The sequence below is a fragment of the Oculina patagonica genome, chromosome 1 (genome assembly GCF_052425735.1).
Source record: "Oculina patagonica isolate OP01 chromosome 1, crgOcupat, whole genome shotgun sequence".
Classification (NCBI taxonomy): domain Eukaryota; kingdom Metazoa; phylum Cnidaria; class Anthozoa; order Scleractinia; family Oculinidae; genus Oculina; species Oculina patagonica.
In genome coordinates, this window is record NC_135758.1 from 23,319,886 (window position 1) to 23,335,663 (window position 15,778).

General features: G+C 41.0%; 1 protein-coding gene across 1 annotated transcript; it reads right to left on the minus strand.

The window, feature by feature from the left end:
- Positions 1-3,208: 3,208 nt before the first annotated feature.
- LOC144661685 (aldehyde dehydrogenase 1A1-like) lies at positions 3,209-15,447 on the minus strand. The gene is made up of 12 exons (XM_078522492.1): positions 15,195-15,447; positions 13,181-13,285; positions 11,973-12,113; positions 11,669-11,795; positions 10,376-10,566; positions 9,078-9,191; positions 7,892-8,179; positions 6,685-6,849; positions 4,902-5,059; positions 4,704-4,778; positions 3,646-3,685; positions 3,209-3,428 (listed from the first exon to the last, which is right to left on the minus strand). The coding sequence occupies exons 1-12, from the start codon at positions 15,234-15,236 to the stop codon at positions 3,396-3,398; spliced, it is 1,479 nt and encodes a 492-aa protein (XP_078378618.1). The 5' UTR covers positions 15,237-15,447; the 3' UTR covers positions 3,209-3,395.
- Positions 15,448-15,778: the final 331 nt, after the last annotated feature.

The following is a 15,778-nucleotide window of genomic DNA, read 5'->3' on the forward strand; positions in this document are numbered from 1 at the left end:
ACTCAAAAAAGTTTTATACGGGGAGGCTCCGCCACAAGCTCTTACCCCTTACCCTTTTATATACCATTTTGACAGAAATTGTACCCCTTTCGTATACCTTTTACTGAAAAAAGGTACGCCTTTCATATACCTAAAAGACATGGCATAGACCTGGAACAGAACGTTTTCTTGTCATTTTCATATAGCGCTTAATAAATTAAAATAATACAGCCATAAAGTGCGTCTGTTCGAAATATTTTAATTAAAGGCCCTTTTAAAAACCTAAATGACGGATTTTCATACTCTTTCATATACCTAAACTTGTGAAATCCCTACCCTTTTATATACCTGGAGCCTGAAAAAGGTACCCCTTTCGGGCGGAGCCTCCCCGTATAGGCCATTATATGGAGTACCCCCCGGGGGGGGGGGGGTTTAGGGAACAAGAGAACATGGCCATTTAATAACCGTCTTGGAAAAGGAAAATTAAAATCTGGGAACACGGGAACTCTCAGCGTCACTCTGTCCCGGGGGGGCCATTATAGGGAGTGCCCCCCCGGGCACTCTGTTTATAACTTGAGAGACTCTGAGGGAAAGCTGACGCTACCCAAACCAAATACCAACTATTTAAAACGAAGCTTTTCTTACAGTGGCGCTATGCTCTGGAATAACATGCCCAAATGTCTTAAAAATGCTGCATCAGTTAATAATTTTAAGAAAATTATCAAGAAGGTAGCTGACGTATCGGATTCCCACACGGCAATCATGTAATTATAAAGCAGTTTTAGTTTTAGTTTCTTTAATACTTGAGCTTATTGTAACTGATGGTTTCCCGTGTTTAAATAAAGTTTTTATATTTACATTTACATACTTTAGGGAACAGAGAACACCAAAATCGAAGGAATACTTTTAGGCCCGGGGGGGGGGGGTACTCCCTATAATGGCCTATACGGGGAGGCTCCGCCCGAAAGGGGTACCTTTTTCAGGCTTCAGGTATATAAAAGGGTAGGGATTTCACGCGGTTAAGTATACGAAAGGATATGGAAATCTGTCATTTGGCTATTTAAAAGGGCCTTTAATAAAAATATTTCGAACGGACGCAATTTACGGTTGTATTAAGGTGCGGCTTTTAGGGAACATGCATGGGAACACAACTCGAGGAAAATTTTGAAATAACGCGAAGCGCATACGGCTCGCTCTCGCGCTTCGCGTTCTGCACGGCCCCGCTAAATATTGCCTGTTCTGTAAGCTAGAGTCCCAGGGGGAGGGGGGAGGGTGTACTTCCTATATAGTGGACTGTACAGGAAGTCTCAGACCGAAAGTCGCACCTTTCATATAAAATATAGATTTGCTGTAGGACAATAAAAGGGTAAGGATTTCACACCAGCATTAAATTTGCCAGTTCCCATTTTTAGGGAACATTTATTATTTAAGCCAGGGGTTGGGCTGGCAAGATCCATCATTAAGCAAAACAAAAGTTTTTGGCCCCTATCCAAGGAAAACAGGAAAGGTCATGACCCCTCTACATGGAGGATACTGGGCTCAGTTGTTCGAAGGGTGCATAACGCTATTCACCGGATAAAACACTATCAGTGGATAGCGTAGTCTGCTTTGTTAGCATTTATCCACGGGATAGTGATTTATCCGGTGGATAGCATTATCCACCCTTGGAACAACTGGGCCCTGGCCAAAAACACTGAGGTGAATTGAGATAAAGTAAACCCAAAAGGATGATTTTTAACTCATTTATTCCTGTCAACAATTGCAATTTCCGCATGCGGGTTGCTGGGAGTTTGAGTAGTCGATCAGAGCGTGCCAACAACGCTATCCACTGTTTTAGTATATACTTAAGATAGTTATTAACCAATCAGTGAGAACGAACAAAAATGTTGTTTTCTAAAAAATTCATGGAAAAAGAGGTAGTGAAAGATCATATGCTTTATCTTACTACAGAGGACAAAGAATCTTCGTAAAAAGGACAGATTGGAAAAACCGCAGCAGAGTATAACAGAAAAGTTTCGAGGAATATAATTGCATGGCACTCCTTGTCGCACCGTGAATTCCAGTAGCTAAAAATCCAAGAGCTGGAAAAGTATATAACTCACTTTAACCTTCCGTTGTAAGGCAAGAGAGAGATTAAAAAATAATCAAAAATAAAAAAAAAAATAAAAAAAAGATAGCCCCCCTCCTCCTTGTACGCAGATTCCCTGATGACCCCCCCCTTAAATGTCCTGGATTTATCATGACCCACCCCTTATTCTTGCCAGCCCACCCCCTGGCTTAAATAATGAATGGTCCCTTACAGCTGGGTGGAGAGAGGCACTATGAGAGTAAAGTCTTGCTCAAGAACACAAACCCGAACCCAGAGTTCCAGACCGCTTGATTAACCATTAGGCCACCGCGCCTCCCAAGAACTGTCTAGTGGTGTTCAAGAAATAATTTTCTTCTACCTGCCCCTTCTTAAAACTTCTTAAAATCTCATCATTCAAATTCATGTGTACCCTGGCCCTTTGAAAATATCTCAAACAGACCCACCGAACAGTTGATTCACCAAGTGCAAGTGCTTGTTCAAGAGAAAAGTTTAGAAAAGAGATGCAGCACCCCAGCCTCGTCCCCAGGCCATACCGCGCTATGCGAGTGAGCGGAGGAGGACTGGAACCGAGCGAACTTTTCTAACATGCTTGGCGGGTGACGTCACATCCAAATTCGCCGGGGACGACTGGGGACGAGGCTGCAGCACCCCTACAGTAGGAGTGTAGAAAGGGTACGACGTTTTATGAAAGGGTTATACTACAAATGGTATAGAAAAGGCTAAGGGTTTGGACCTTGGGGCGGGGCCTCTTCGTAAAGAAAATATTTTTGGAGTATCCCCGCTGGGCGGGTTTAGGGAGGGGGTCTCAGTTCGATGGTGAAGAACCTCGATCCCACAGGGACTAACCGCGATCAAAACGCCTGGGAAGTGTTGGTCCCGTTTTGCTTGGAAAAACAAACCTGACGTTGGTGTCAATCTTCAAGGGAGAAAGCTTTGGGCTTTGAATAAAATGAAGTTTTCTTAGTGAAGGCTTGGAGGTGGCTTTCATTCAAGCCGCGCGCCATAGCAGGGTAACCCTCCCCCTGTCGGTGGCTCGCAACAAGTCTGGATGCGGCTTCATAACTAGAAAATCCGGACACGCCGACTATTGGCAGGAGATGAAAATTAGTTATTCAATGATTAAATCACGCCAAAGCTCTGTAAGTTATAAATACTAATTTATTTCATTTCATACAATTCCAGTTATAGGAAAATATCTTGCTTTCTTTGTCATTTGGCTCATTGATTCCTACAGAACATCTGATGTCACATATTACAAATCAACGAACTTTAATTCCTTGTTTTCAAAGTAATTTCCTTGATTTGCACCTACGCAGTTTGACTGCAGTTAAGAATTCTTTGATGGAACTTTCATTGTAACCTACAAGTCAGAAAAGATAGCATCAGTGAAATAAATTAATGGCGGGGATAGAGGACCTGGGCCTGCTTGTATCAAAACCTTGTTTTATAAGCCAGAGAGAAACCAATTTACGGAAACGCTCATCGCCAACTTTTTATTAACTGTTTTAGCCAGTGACAACTTTCTAATTTGTTTTGTATAACACAAGAATGCCAAAACTTAATCAGTTACAACTTACTGTTTTGACTTCCAGGAAGGGTAATAACCCGTATTCACCCCTGCGAAAATAAGCATTGGAATTTGTATTAATGCGAGTGCAATAAATGATTGAGGGAGAGAGGGGTAATTTATAATTCTACTTGTTTTTCCCAAGCTATTTTCTGATACAAAAGCAACTTATATGCATATCACAAACAGATGGTTCAAATGTTAACCTCGCGCTAAAGTATGGAAAGATTTGGTACTGTTGCTATAGTTATTATCAGACTGGGCGGGGGAACAGGGGGCAGAAACTTGGAAGTCAAGGGGGCGGTAACTATACGGGAGTGGGAGTAGAGAGGGTGGGAAGCAAGATTCCTTAGGGATTCCCAAGGTGGCGGGAGTCAGGTGAAATTTGGGAAACATTTTGCAACATTGCGTGTTAGTTTGCAATGGAAATAGCACAAACAAGCAGCTATTTTAAAAAGAACTAGTGTTTCGTTTCCGGATCGCAGAACTATAAGAAAAGCGGAAAAGTTTAAGGAGAAGTGGCTTTGTAAAATTTTGGAGAAGATCAGTAATTTAAGGGTTGAGAGGAGAGTGGTGAGCAACGGATCTGAGAAACTTCCTTTGCCCTTCGCTTAGCTTTCAATAATTCTTCGGTGCTCGCAAACACGAGACAACCAAAGACAGCCTGTGTTTGTGTGCTCTTCCAAGCGCTTTTATTGGTGGAAACTTTCCTGCTAAATAAAATGTTTACATAACAATTAAGCACGGAAAGAGCTCTCCTTATACTTTTCACCAATACATCGCTTTTATCGAACTTAAAAGCATTGCAGTCGTCAGTTACTTCGATTTGTAATCAATCTCAAAATCTTTTTTGTCTTCCCGACGATTATATTTTTAATTTGCTAAAACGTGTTGACATTGTGGTTACGAGCGTTCTTCTAATTGGATAGTGGCCCCCACTGTGTAAATAGTTTATATCGAACTGAGGAAACGAAACAAAAAGCAGGAACAGCTTTGGAAAGTGCGGGAAGCGGAAGTAGAAGGTGTAGGAAGTGGAGAGTTCAGACAGTTGCTATCATGTAGAATTACCATTCTCTGCCAAATCCAGACATTTTGTAGCCTCCAAAAGGCGCTTGAGGGGCCCCACATTCATAACAATTGACCCTGAAGAAAAATAAAACGGTTAAAGTTCAATTGTACATTACCCATTTTGGGTGGTCGCTTAAGGGGGATTCAAAATAAAAATCAACAACAACACGACAGAAAAAAACATTGTGGTTTGCTAACCAGACTGTTCCAGCTCGTAAACTATGAGAGATGGTTGTTGCCTTGTCTATGTCTTTGGTAAATACTGCTGATGCTAGGCCATAAGTTGTGTTATTTGCCCTCTCAATAACCTCATTTACATCACTGAATTTGATTATCTGCTGCACTGGGCCAAATATCTATAATAAATGTATATAATAAAAACTGATAATAAGCCACACAACCTTGCTAGATTTTTAGAGAAGACATATATTTAATTAACATATGGTTTACTGTGAAGGTAAAGTAAAATTCACACAGCCATAACACTTGATTGCTTTTAGGAAAATACTAAAGGAATCAAAACCCGGGGGGTATTCCCATAAATTTTGGATAGGGGTGTGCCGCGAAGGTTCTTAAACCCTGACCCTATTTAAGGATAGAGAAAGCGAAAATAGTACCCTTAAAAAAAAACCAAAAAATCGCTTAACTAATACTTGACAGATAGTTTAGTTTTAACATACCTTTCTTTTTGTTAAGCTGGGTATTTATTTTAGCTGATACAGCACATACCTATATAGCCCATGTATGGGAGTAACCCCCCCCCCCCCCAGAATCCCAACACATGTGGCAATGCACGCAAGTCCTAATGGTCTTTCTTGCGTTGGCCTCTCCTTTGTTCTGTCCCGGATGCATTTCTTAAACAGGATGTCAGGGTATTCATTGGTCCTCAGTTCAGGGTGTGACGGGTAGCAAGTTGGCCCTGTGCAGGAGTGTTTTGACCACGGCCTCTTTGTGCTGCATTGGGTTGTGAGAGGCGAAATCGAGATATTTGTTGGTGTTGGTCCTCAGTTCAGGGTGTGACGGGTAGCAAGTTGGCCCTGTGCAGGAGTGTTTTGACCACGGCCTATTTGTGCTGCATTGGGTTGTGAGAGGCGAAATCGAGATATTTGTTGGTGTGGGTTTCAACGCAAGAAAGACCATTAGGACTTGCAGTCCTGCCATACGTAAGGGGTGCATCGGATCGAGTGGGCCGTGTACTCAAGAAATTCCGCGTTCGGACGGCATTCAAGCCTGTAAGAACATTAGGCCACGTATTCAGAAAGCCGAAGGATAGACCAGCGGTTAACCGAATGGCAGGAATTGTTTACAAAGTGAAGTGCCACGACTGCTCTTTTACGTACATCGGGGAAAGCAAGCGCTCGTGGTCCTCGCGCGGAGGCGAACATGATCCAGGCCGCGCGAGCAATAGCGAATCAGCAATTAAACAGCATGCGAAGTCAACACATAACATCCATCCGAGGGACGCCCAGATCCTCGAGCGTGGTGTAATCAATTACGGCAAGAGGCTTTTCTTGGAGACGTGGCACTCCACTTTGGACAGCAATGCTATCAACGAACGCAAAGCTTTTCCTCGCGCTTATGTGCCGTTAATTCAAAATTAAAATGTCGCACTAACGCACAGATTGGTAGCGCGAGCACCAACAAACTATCACTAACTCTGATGAAGGTGAACAGATGTCACCGAAAATTTAGAAAAGAAAAACAGATCGGCTTAAAAAATCTTCTTTAAATGTCTTCTACCGATCGCACTACTGGTTCCAGTATTTTCAGTAAAATTAGGACAATTTAGAAGTTTTCACTCTTATAGTTAACATAACAATAGCCTGCAAGCGCAAAGCCACTTGAATGAGTTGGCGAGTGAAGCGAGCTTTATGCTGGCTTGCTTTGCTTGCTAACTCGTTCAAGTGGCATCAATTCGCTGCTCATGGCTGTGACCCAAAGGTGAGCTTGTTCAGCACGCTACTATAACAGTGGCAAGCACCTCTTCTTTGGCAATCCTCATGTGATCTTTGACATCTGAGAAAACAGTAGGTTGTACAAAATAACCCTTGTCTCCATGCCGAGCACCACCACACTCCAGCTTTGCTCCTTCCTTTTTTCCACTCTCAATCAGCTCGAGGATTTTATTAAACTGTTCTTTGTCCACCTATACCACACCAACCAGATAAAAGAATGATATCATAAGCTAATAGCTATAAGTAGAAACTCAGCTCCTTTTCTATGAGCGATAAGCAACTCGGCTTATTGTATTGTATTGTATTGGCTGCGCTTGACTATCACTTTGTGGTCTTTTTTTTTTTTTTTTTTTGTTTTTTTTTTTTTTGTCTTGACTATTTGCTCATAGAAAACTCGGGCTCGTAGTCTAATTGTTAATTAGAAGTGAAAACTGCATGTATCATCTTACAAGCAGTTAACACTTTTCTCAGGAGTTTCAGGGACTACTCGACTGAAGGCAGAAGGGCAACACCTATTAAAATGTGAACCCCTGGGCAGAACTTGGCAGCTGGGCAAAATCATACTCTTAGCTGACCAACGTGCCTGGTGCCTGTAGCCAGGAATGAAAACCCTGGCTTTTGTCTTTGACTTCCCCCTACTACTGGGCTAGCAATAATATTACATTGCAGTTGCTTTATGACTCTACTTGCTTGAGTAATCAGTTAAATGGTCTTGTGAAAACAAGCTGTCTATGACTGACATTTCCAAAACCTGGGCATAAGCCGAGAGAGTGGTTTTCACTTGAGTATCAAAAGCAGTTTGCATTTACTTTGGTTTTGCTTTACTACGCTAAGGCCATGGTCAAACGTCGAACTTCGTATGAGTCGATCCTAATGCAAATGACCAAGAGCTATTGTTTTTGATTTTTGGATAAGGTTCGACTCATGTGAAGTTCCACATTTGACCATGGCCTAAGTGTTTGGTTTAAAAAACTTGTGCCATATCCTCAACAAATCAAAAGTAAAACCAAACCCAACTGTGGCTTGCACACACACGTTAGTTTCAGCGCTTCGGGACAGCTTAACCTATTTGCTTCAAGTTCTGGATTGTCTGTGTAGTTTGTGATTGGCCAGACAGTTAAGTTTTGGTTGGTTTTATGATACTCAATTGAAATAATGACAAGTGACTGTCTGGAGACATGTTATATGTCTCTGTTAGTTAATCAGTCACATCGGTGCAGAAAAAGGTCACACCTGTGGACCTTGCTCGATCACATCATCAAAAGGATCCCCAACTGTACGCTTTTTAGCTCTTTCCACACTCTTTTTAACAAACTCATCATAAATGGTATCTTGTACAAAAGTACGACTGCCAGCACTGCAACACTGTCCTTGGTTAAAGAACAATGCAGAGTGTGCATACTCCATTGCATAGTCCATATCACTGTCGGCGAAGACTATATTGGGGCTCTTTCCTCCAAGTTCTAGTGTCACACGCTTTAAGTTGGAGTTTGCAGCTGCTGCTTGTATCATTCTCCCTACCTTGAAAATAATAAATAAAGAAAAAATATTTAATGAATAGGGATTTGCAGTGGCATAGCCTTGAGTGGCTCTTAAATTTACCTACATGTAATGTTTCCAGATTGAATTGGAATTTAGAAGTGTTGGTTAAGAAGGGAGGAAAATTGGAGAACCTGGGAAAACGCTCAAAGCAAGGATAAGAACCAACAACAAACTAGACCCACATATGAAATTGAATCAGTCTGTAATTCAAACCTGGGCCGCACTTGTGGAAGGCTAGCAAACTCACCCCTGCACCAGCCCTGCTCCCAAATAAAAGAATACAACTTTCGGTTTAGATTGAATAAAGTAGAAATATGATCGGATGCTAATTAATGTGTAACATGCAGTGCCAAGGTGCAGTTTACACTTTGCTGAGATATACCAGTCAATCCATTGCTCTGACTGGAAAGTTATGACTTGTTCACTGTATGATCTACAAACACTGTAAGTATTATTGACTACCTGTACCTCGCTTTGTCCTACACTGTAGGGCAATAATTTATTTTGTTTAAATAACTAAAATTATTATACACTTCTCAGTGGCAGATCTATGGGAGGGGCCCAGGCCCTCGCCTTATATTTAGGCCAAATAGAGGCCCATAGGGCTGAGAAAACTTATTTTCAAGAGCGCCCTCCCCCCCCCCCCAACCCCCCTCCTTATCCATCCCACTCAGTACATGATTGAGTACAAGCAACTGACAGTGTATGAACGTATATTTTTAAATTTCAGTCTAGTTACATGCATTACCAGTGTACAAAGCATTGGCGAGAGATAAGTCTGCTCAATTGCAGGCCAAACAAAGTTAATGTCATACAGCACTTGAATTTGCAGAAATATGGTGGAAGACTCACATCAAATACAATGTATTTCATATACCTCAGTTGATCCAGTGAATGACACCTTGTTGACATCCATGTGCTCAGATATTGCCGCTCCTGCTGTGGGACCATAACCAGAGATGATATTCACAACACCAGGAGGAAAGCCAGCCTGAAAAATAACAATGTTCAACCACTTTGTAATAATACAACCAGCTTGTTTGTAAGACTATTGATGCTTCAGAGTCGGACAACTTTATATAGCTATACAGATGATAATTAGACATAAAATGTCAGTTAATGTTTGTTGTTCATCATTTTAAGGAATTCTTTGCATTCGATCAGAGGGTGGTGCTTTGGACTCTGGACTCTAGTTTTGACTGCTGGCTCTGGTCATTGTGTTGTGAAGACTCCTTACACTTACAATAATTCATGTGGGTACCGGCACACTTGAGGCAACCTGAAAAATGCTGAGAGGTAACCTGTGACAGACTAGCGGTGCTCTTGGATGCTACATGCAACAAAAACCTGGATAAACTCTGGCAAAATACTCCACTTTAATTCAAATGCACAAACTTAAGCTGTACCCAATGTACTTTGCATACAAATAATGGCTTTCCAGTTAAGTTTCAAAGCAGTCATCTTTTGCATGGGGCAAAACCAAGAACAATAAATTAAAAATAACTTCAATTCTCTGCAACTTAGAATGTCTTTTTAAGGATGTTCCCGTGAAAATCTTCTAACATTGCATTTTTTCTTTAACTTTCACCACTGCTAGTTTACCAGTTACTTGTGTCAGAAATGTAAAGAAAAATTGGGGTTCACTGAATGCGTTTCCGAGATACGATGTCTGAAAGAAGGCGCTAATATTTGGATAAATTTGACTTCGTCACATCATATGACCTCTGCGACTTCTGGCGACAAAATATTTTAATTAATAAATGAATTGATGCAGACCATCTTTCTTTATCCGAGCTTATTCAAGTTGGTCTATTGAACAGAAATATAATTTTTGCTTTTGAGGTCCCTTAAGGTAAATCTTGCGGTCTTTGAGAACAACATTTGCGAACATTTAAGACTGCAAAATGTGATTGATTTGATCACGCGTGCTCATGCATGACGTGGCGTGACGTTGCGACATGAATTACCGGTACATGCGCGGTAAGGATGCGCATGAATAATTTGCGCGAACGTCCTTAAGCGTTACTGGTCACCTCAGTAGAAGGAGTCATCAACTATCGTTGTTATCAACAATCTGTTTAAAGAATGGTAATCCTAACTGATGAGTGCACGTTTCAACATTTTATCCTACATGTACTGCGTGCTAGTGCTCAAAACTAACAGATTCTAAGTCACCTCTTTGAACAGAGATCCTATATACAGAGCTGTTAATGGAGTTTGTTCAGCTGGTTTAAGTATGACAACATTGCCGCAAGCCAGGGCTGGAGCAAGTTTCAAGCAGGCCATGTTGAGAGGGAAGTTCCATGGGGTAATGGCCCCAACCACACCCACAGGTTCATGTCTGGTGTACACAAAGTAAGGACCATCTGAGGGTAAAAAAGAATAGAAAGTCAAGATTAAACAACCTGAATCAGAATATTCTGCAACAAGGACTTTATTTGAAATTAAAAAAAATAATTCTGTGTAAATCTATACACCAAAGAATCTATTTCTGTGGGTGTGGATCATGTTTAATTTTAGCCTTAGGGAACTGATGGAAAGAGGTACTGACAGACAGGACCCACTGTACCACACTGCATCCCCAGCTCTCACTCTACAAGGAACAAGAACTGAGAAACATGAATCAGTGTAACTTTTAGAGTATAAGGTCCATCAGATTCTAAAGCAATGTCTTGCAGCTTCTTGGAACCTCCTACCCCTAAACTAGGTGCGCCGTCCTCAAGCACACTGACTTGTTACAAACACTTTTCTCAGAGCTACATGTGTACCAGTGTAAACTCTTTTATTGATGAACAACAAGTGACACTGGCTGGCCAAGAGCCGCATCTGAAACAAAAGTAATTTCTTGAAAACTACTGCTACACTGTAGTGTTATAAGTCCTAGCTGCTAGGAAGTACCATTGATAACAATTACTTTTCAGCTGGTAAAAGGAACAAGAAGCAATTCCCTCCCGCCCTTGATATCCCATGCCTCGGGGTGAAAACCCTCATCAGCGAACATGCACCTCTTGTAAAAACCACCTTGACTTAAAAATAATTGGAATTTAAACCCACCCACACCAATCAATTTTTCGTGGTAGAACAGGAGATTTTTTTAGGGTAAAATCAAGTCCATTTCAGTTGGGATATCAGCTTGCCGCACACTAGCCAATTTTTTGTCACAACCAAAATCAAAATGGCATCACAATGCGCTTTCTAAATGGTTATGATGCAACCAAGCCCTAGTCAGGCCTTGTCTACTAGACAAGGCCTGACTAGGCATTTTGAAATCAAGCACTGCAAGATATTGCTTGACAAGGTCCAGTCTTGTCATAGACTTGCCTGAATTTACCACACACTAGCCAACAAGTGAAGATTTTTTGACAGATGACGAGAAATTGGCTTGTGCATGGCAGCTTGACATGAATTGCAGCTACAAAGAAAAGAGCAATAAATTATATTTTCTTAAATCTACTAGTACTTACTTACCAGAAGAGATGGTCTTTCCTGTTATCTTATCAGCCCAGCCAGCATAGTATCTGAAGCATTTCACAGTCAGATCCATATCATCAACAGAATCAGCAAATAATTTTCCACTGTCTAATGTCTCCAGAGACTAGCAATTGAATTACAAATCAATAATAATTTACCAACAGGTATTTAATTTAATGTTTTCAGTTCTTCTCAAGGGCTTAAGGTAGGGTACGTACCAATAAATTCCAACCAAATTTTTTCTTCTCTGCAGAACTTAATTATTTTTGATTAAATGTTAGGTAAGCATAATTTTACTCACAGCCAGATAGTCCAAATCTCGTTCAATAAGATCAGCTACTTTGTACAGCAGTTTGCCTCTCTGAGAAGCATCCATGGTCCTCCAAGGACTCCCCAGTTTAAAAGCTTCACTAGCTGCCTTGACAGCTTTGTCTACATCAGCCTAAAACAGGAAAAAAAATCTTAATTAATCAAAAACTTTGCTAAACCATTGTTGGCATCCCTAACAGAATACTTTAATTCGCCCAAAGACTGCATGCCATTTCCCAAGAGGAGTTTGATTGACGTTGTATTGTCATTTGAATGTTTTTTAGTCTCGTTCCCTCAGTTCAAGTTGTTTTATTTACTCTCTCCCTGCCGTGGGGCTCCTCTTGAGCTCTCTGACCCTTTGTGTTGCTCAATAAATAATTGTCCAAACAGATTCACTAGCTATTTATCCCATGTCAGTATTGTGACCTCTGGAGAGAGAGGTCTGGAATATAGAGCCTGGAAGGGTTCTTGTGATATGCTCTTTGACTTTAGTACATTTGTTGCAAAAATTTTCGGTAATTGTGAAGAACAGCTCCCAGCTCCCACACTCCGATTTCTTTTTAAAAATTTTTGCAGTTGGATAAAGCCAAAAATGCAAAAATTCTGTCTTGATTTATCTTAGAAAGATGGCACAGACAAACATCTTTTATTAAATTGTGGGCACCAAAGGGACAAGGAAAAGTGTCTTTTATGGAGTGGTCCATATTACAGAGATAGAGTTTATAATGATCTTTCTCCAACAAAGTACACTGTCCACAGTAGGGAGGTGAACATATTACAGCAAGGTGCCCAAAAGTGTGACCACTTTTAATTTATTCACATTCTTTCGTGCAGATTTAATCCAATCAGAAGTCAACTGCAAGCTATCCACGGCTTTTGATTGGATTAAATCTGCACGAAAGAATGTGAATAAATTAAAAGTGGTCACACTTTTGGGCGCCTTGCTGTAATAGTGGTCTTGTTTAGGTTTGTCTGTACCTGTACAATACATGTATGATGATGATAATGGTATCATAGGATTAGATTATCATTTACTCCATCAGTGACACAAGCTACTCAGATGAGTCCCGCACATACATGTAGGTCGGATGCTTTATCAATGAGCTACAGTAATTGTATAGGAGGCTTGTGAAATCTTAACTCAGACTTACAGAATAATGCGCAGTCCTTTATAACTTTTATTGCTTAGTGCATACTCACTTTGTCACCTTCTGCCACATCACAGATCTTTTCCTCGGTCACTGGATTAATCGTTGAAAATGTTTTTCCACTGACAGAGTCCACGTATTCATTATTGATAAATAGCTGTTAAGAAAAGAAGAAAGAAGGCCTAAGACATACACCCTGTATCCTATTATGCCCAGATCAACAGAAAATAGCAAGATCAACAAGTTTTTGAATTGGTTGAGATACACTTAATTAAACTACCGGTATTAATTATCAAATTATGCTAAATCCAAGATATTTACTCAAACGTTACTTTTGGGTCACTAGCAAGTTTTGTGAGTAGGATTTCCACTCCCTTGCAAACAGGTAAAGGCATTAGCATTTTTTACAGCTTTTCTCTTGTTGGTTTAGGGCCTGTTTACATGGAAGGCGGGTGCCCCGGCTAACCGAGTTACCAGGCTAACCGAGCTTCCCTGGGCGAGCCAACTTTTCATACGTTTCTTAAGAAAACGTATTGAAGCCTTTACATGCTAGAAGGGTAACCCGCCTTGCCGGGGCACTCGGTCTACTTGCCCGGGGCACCCTTCTAGGCGGGATAGCTTTTTGTCATGTAAACGGTTACGGCCGAGCTATCCCGGCTTGCCGGGATAAGTTTTCGCGCGTGTTTTAAACTAAATTTGAAGTTAATGGCATATTAAAATGTATAAATTCTGGACCCAAACAGTGCTATTTGATCAAAATTAGTTTTATCGGTCGGCTGGAAATATTTCTTTGAGCAAATTCGAAATTTTCGTGGGAATGATTATCCTAATTCACGACACAACAAATTTAATTTCAATTTGGCGGCCAAATACTGTTGAATTTCGATTGAATTTCGCCAAAAATGAACGCAGTAAATTTCTGAGAACTTGCACATCAAATTAAAATAGGTTTGAAGACGAAAAGCCTCGATTATTCAGTAAAAAGTCATATTTTTCTTCAATCATTTGGAGCTACATTGTTTTCCCACGCCGTGACACGCTTCAATGACGCTGTCTCATCTCGGGTAGAAGGGTTGTGAATTCTGCATGTAAAGGCGGGCTAGGTTTTATCCCTTCTAGCCGGGTAACTTGGTTATCCGGGGCACCCTCCTTCCATGTAAACAGGCCCTTAGTTTCATCTATGGTCACCATAGGTCTTTATGGGCAGATTTTTTTGAAATTTGGGAAATATATTAATGAAATGATTAAAAGCTTGGGAAAACACAGATTGAAAGTAAAATATGAGAAGCCATTGGAGAAAGAAGTTACATTCTATTTACATGTAGCTTTATAAAAGCTACAATTCAGTGAGACATAATAACAAGTGCACATGCATGGGACATAAAACCCATGAAAACCACATTGGTGTCATCAATGTTAGCAGGTGCAAGGTCAAAACCCTGCAATAAGGCATGGACACCATATCCGAACACTGACGTGGGTACTTTAAAAAGGTGTGCTCCGTGCCAGGGCACCAAGTGTGAACATGTCCTTAGAGATTCCTTGTTCCTCGATTCCAGATTTCCCGTTCTTCAGGCGGCCGACGTTCCTAAAAGGTTACTTTATGCACCTATCAATGGTTTGCCCCAGGATGGGGGGGGGGGGGGCAAACCCAAGGGAATTTGATTGAGTTCTCCCAGGGTAGGGATTTAACATCTAAAATGGTCTGCTGGGTTAGAAATTTAAGAGGAGATATGTGAAATTTGACATTCACTAGGTGTCCAAGGGTGGGGAATTCAACTCTGGATTCCAAAATATTTCAAATTCCCCTGGGGTTGCATCCCCCCCCCCCCCCATACCCCGCCCCCCATCCTGGGGCAAACCATTGAGAGGTGCATCACGGTCTTTTTAAAGAATTAATACGATTTATAAACTTTTTTAAACCAGAAAATAAACCTTTCGACGGTCTACTTGTATCAAAGAGCTTATTAAAATTTTATTTCTTCTGTTATGTGACAAAACGAACAACTCCGCTGTCGTGAACGTTACCAAAAATATAAGCTTATTATATCAAAGCTTTGACCTACCTTTTTGAACTTGACTTCTGGATTCCTTACAGCTCTAGGCATTTTCAAAGTTAAGCCAAGAAATGGTCAGAAATCGCCGCGGACAAACGGGAGACGGCCGCAAATCGGGACGATCGGAGCCGCTGTTGGACGATCGACGAATGGGACAAGCGACTGCAAGCTCTTTGGTCAGCGGATGTCGAATATGTTATGTACACGAAATAAAGTGTACTCATGCATTTGGCGACCCAACAAAAAGTACTGGCATTGCCCCTCTCACAGGGGCACCTAACGGAATATTTCGTAAAATATCTGTTCGGAAGACGATTGAGATCTAGAATTTTCGGAACATTTATTGTAAATTTTTTGCTTGCCGCCTTCCTAGGATTCGAATATCAAAAAATGGTAATTGTTCATTTTAAAGGATTTTTACTCTAACTGAGGTCACCAGATTTTCGGAGCTCTCTGTCTGGATCGGGTCTTTTGATCCCAACTCGGATCACTAGACTCAGCGGAAATCCGAACAGATAAAAAATTTTAGGGAATAAAAATTCCTATATCTACCGTTTAATACCAATCGTTCACGGTCTTTAAGTGGTTTTGAA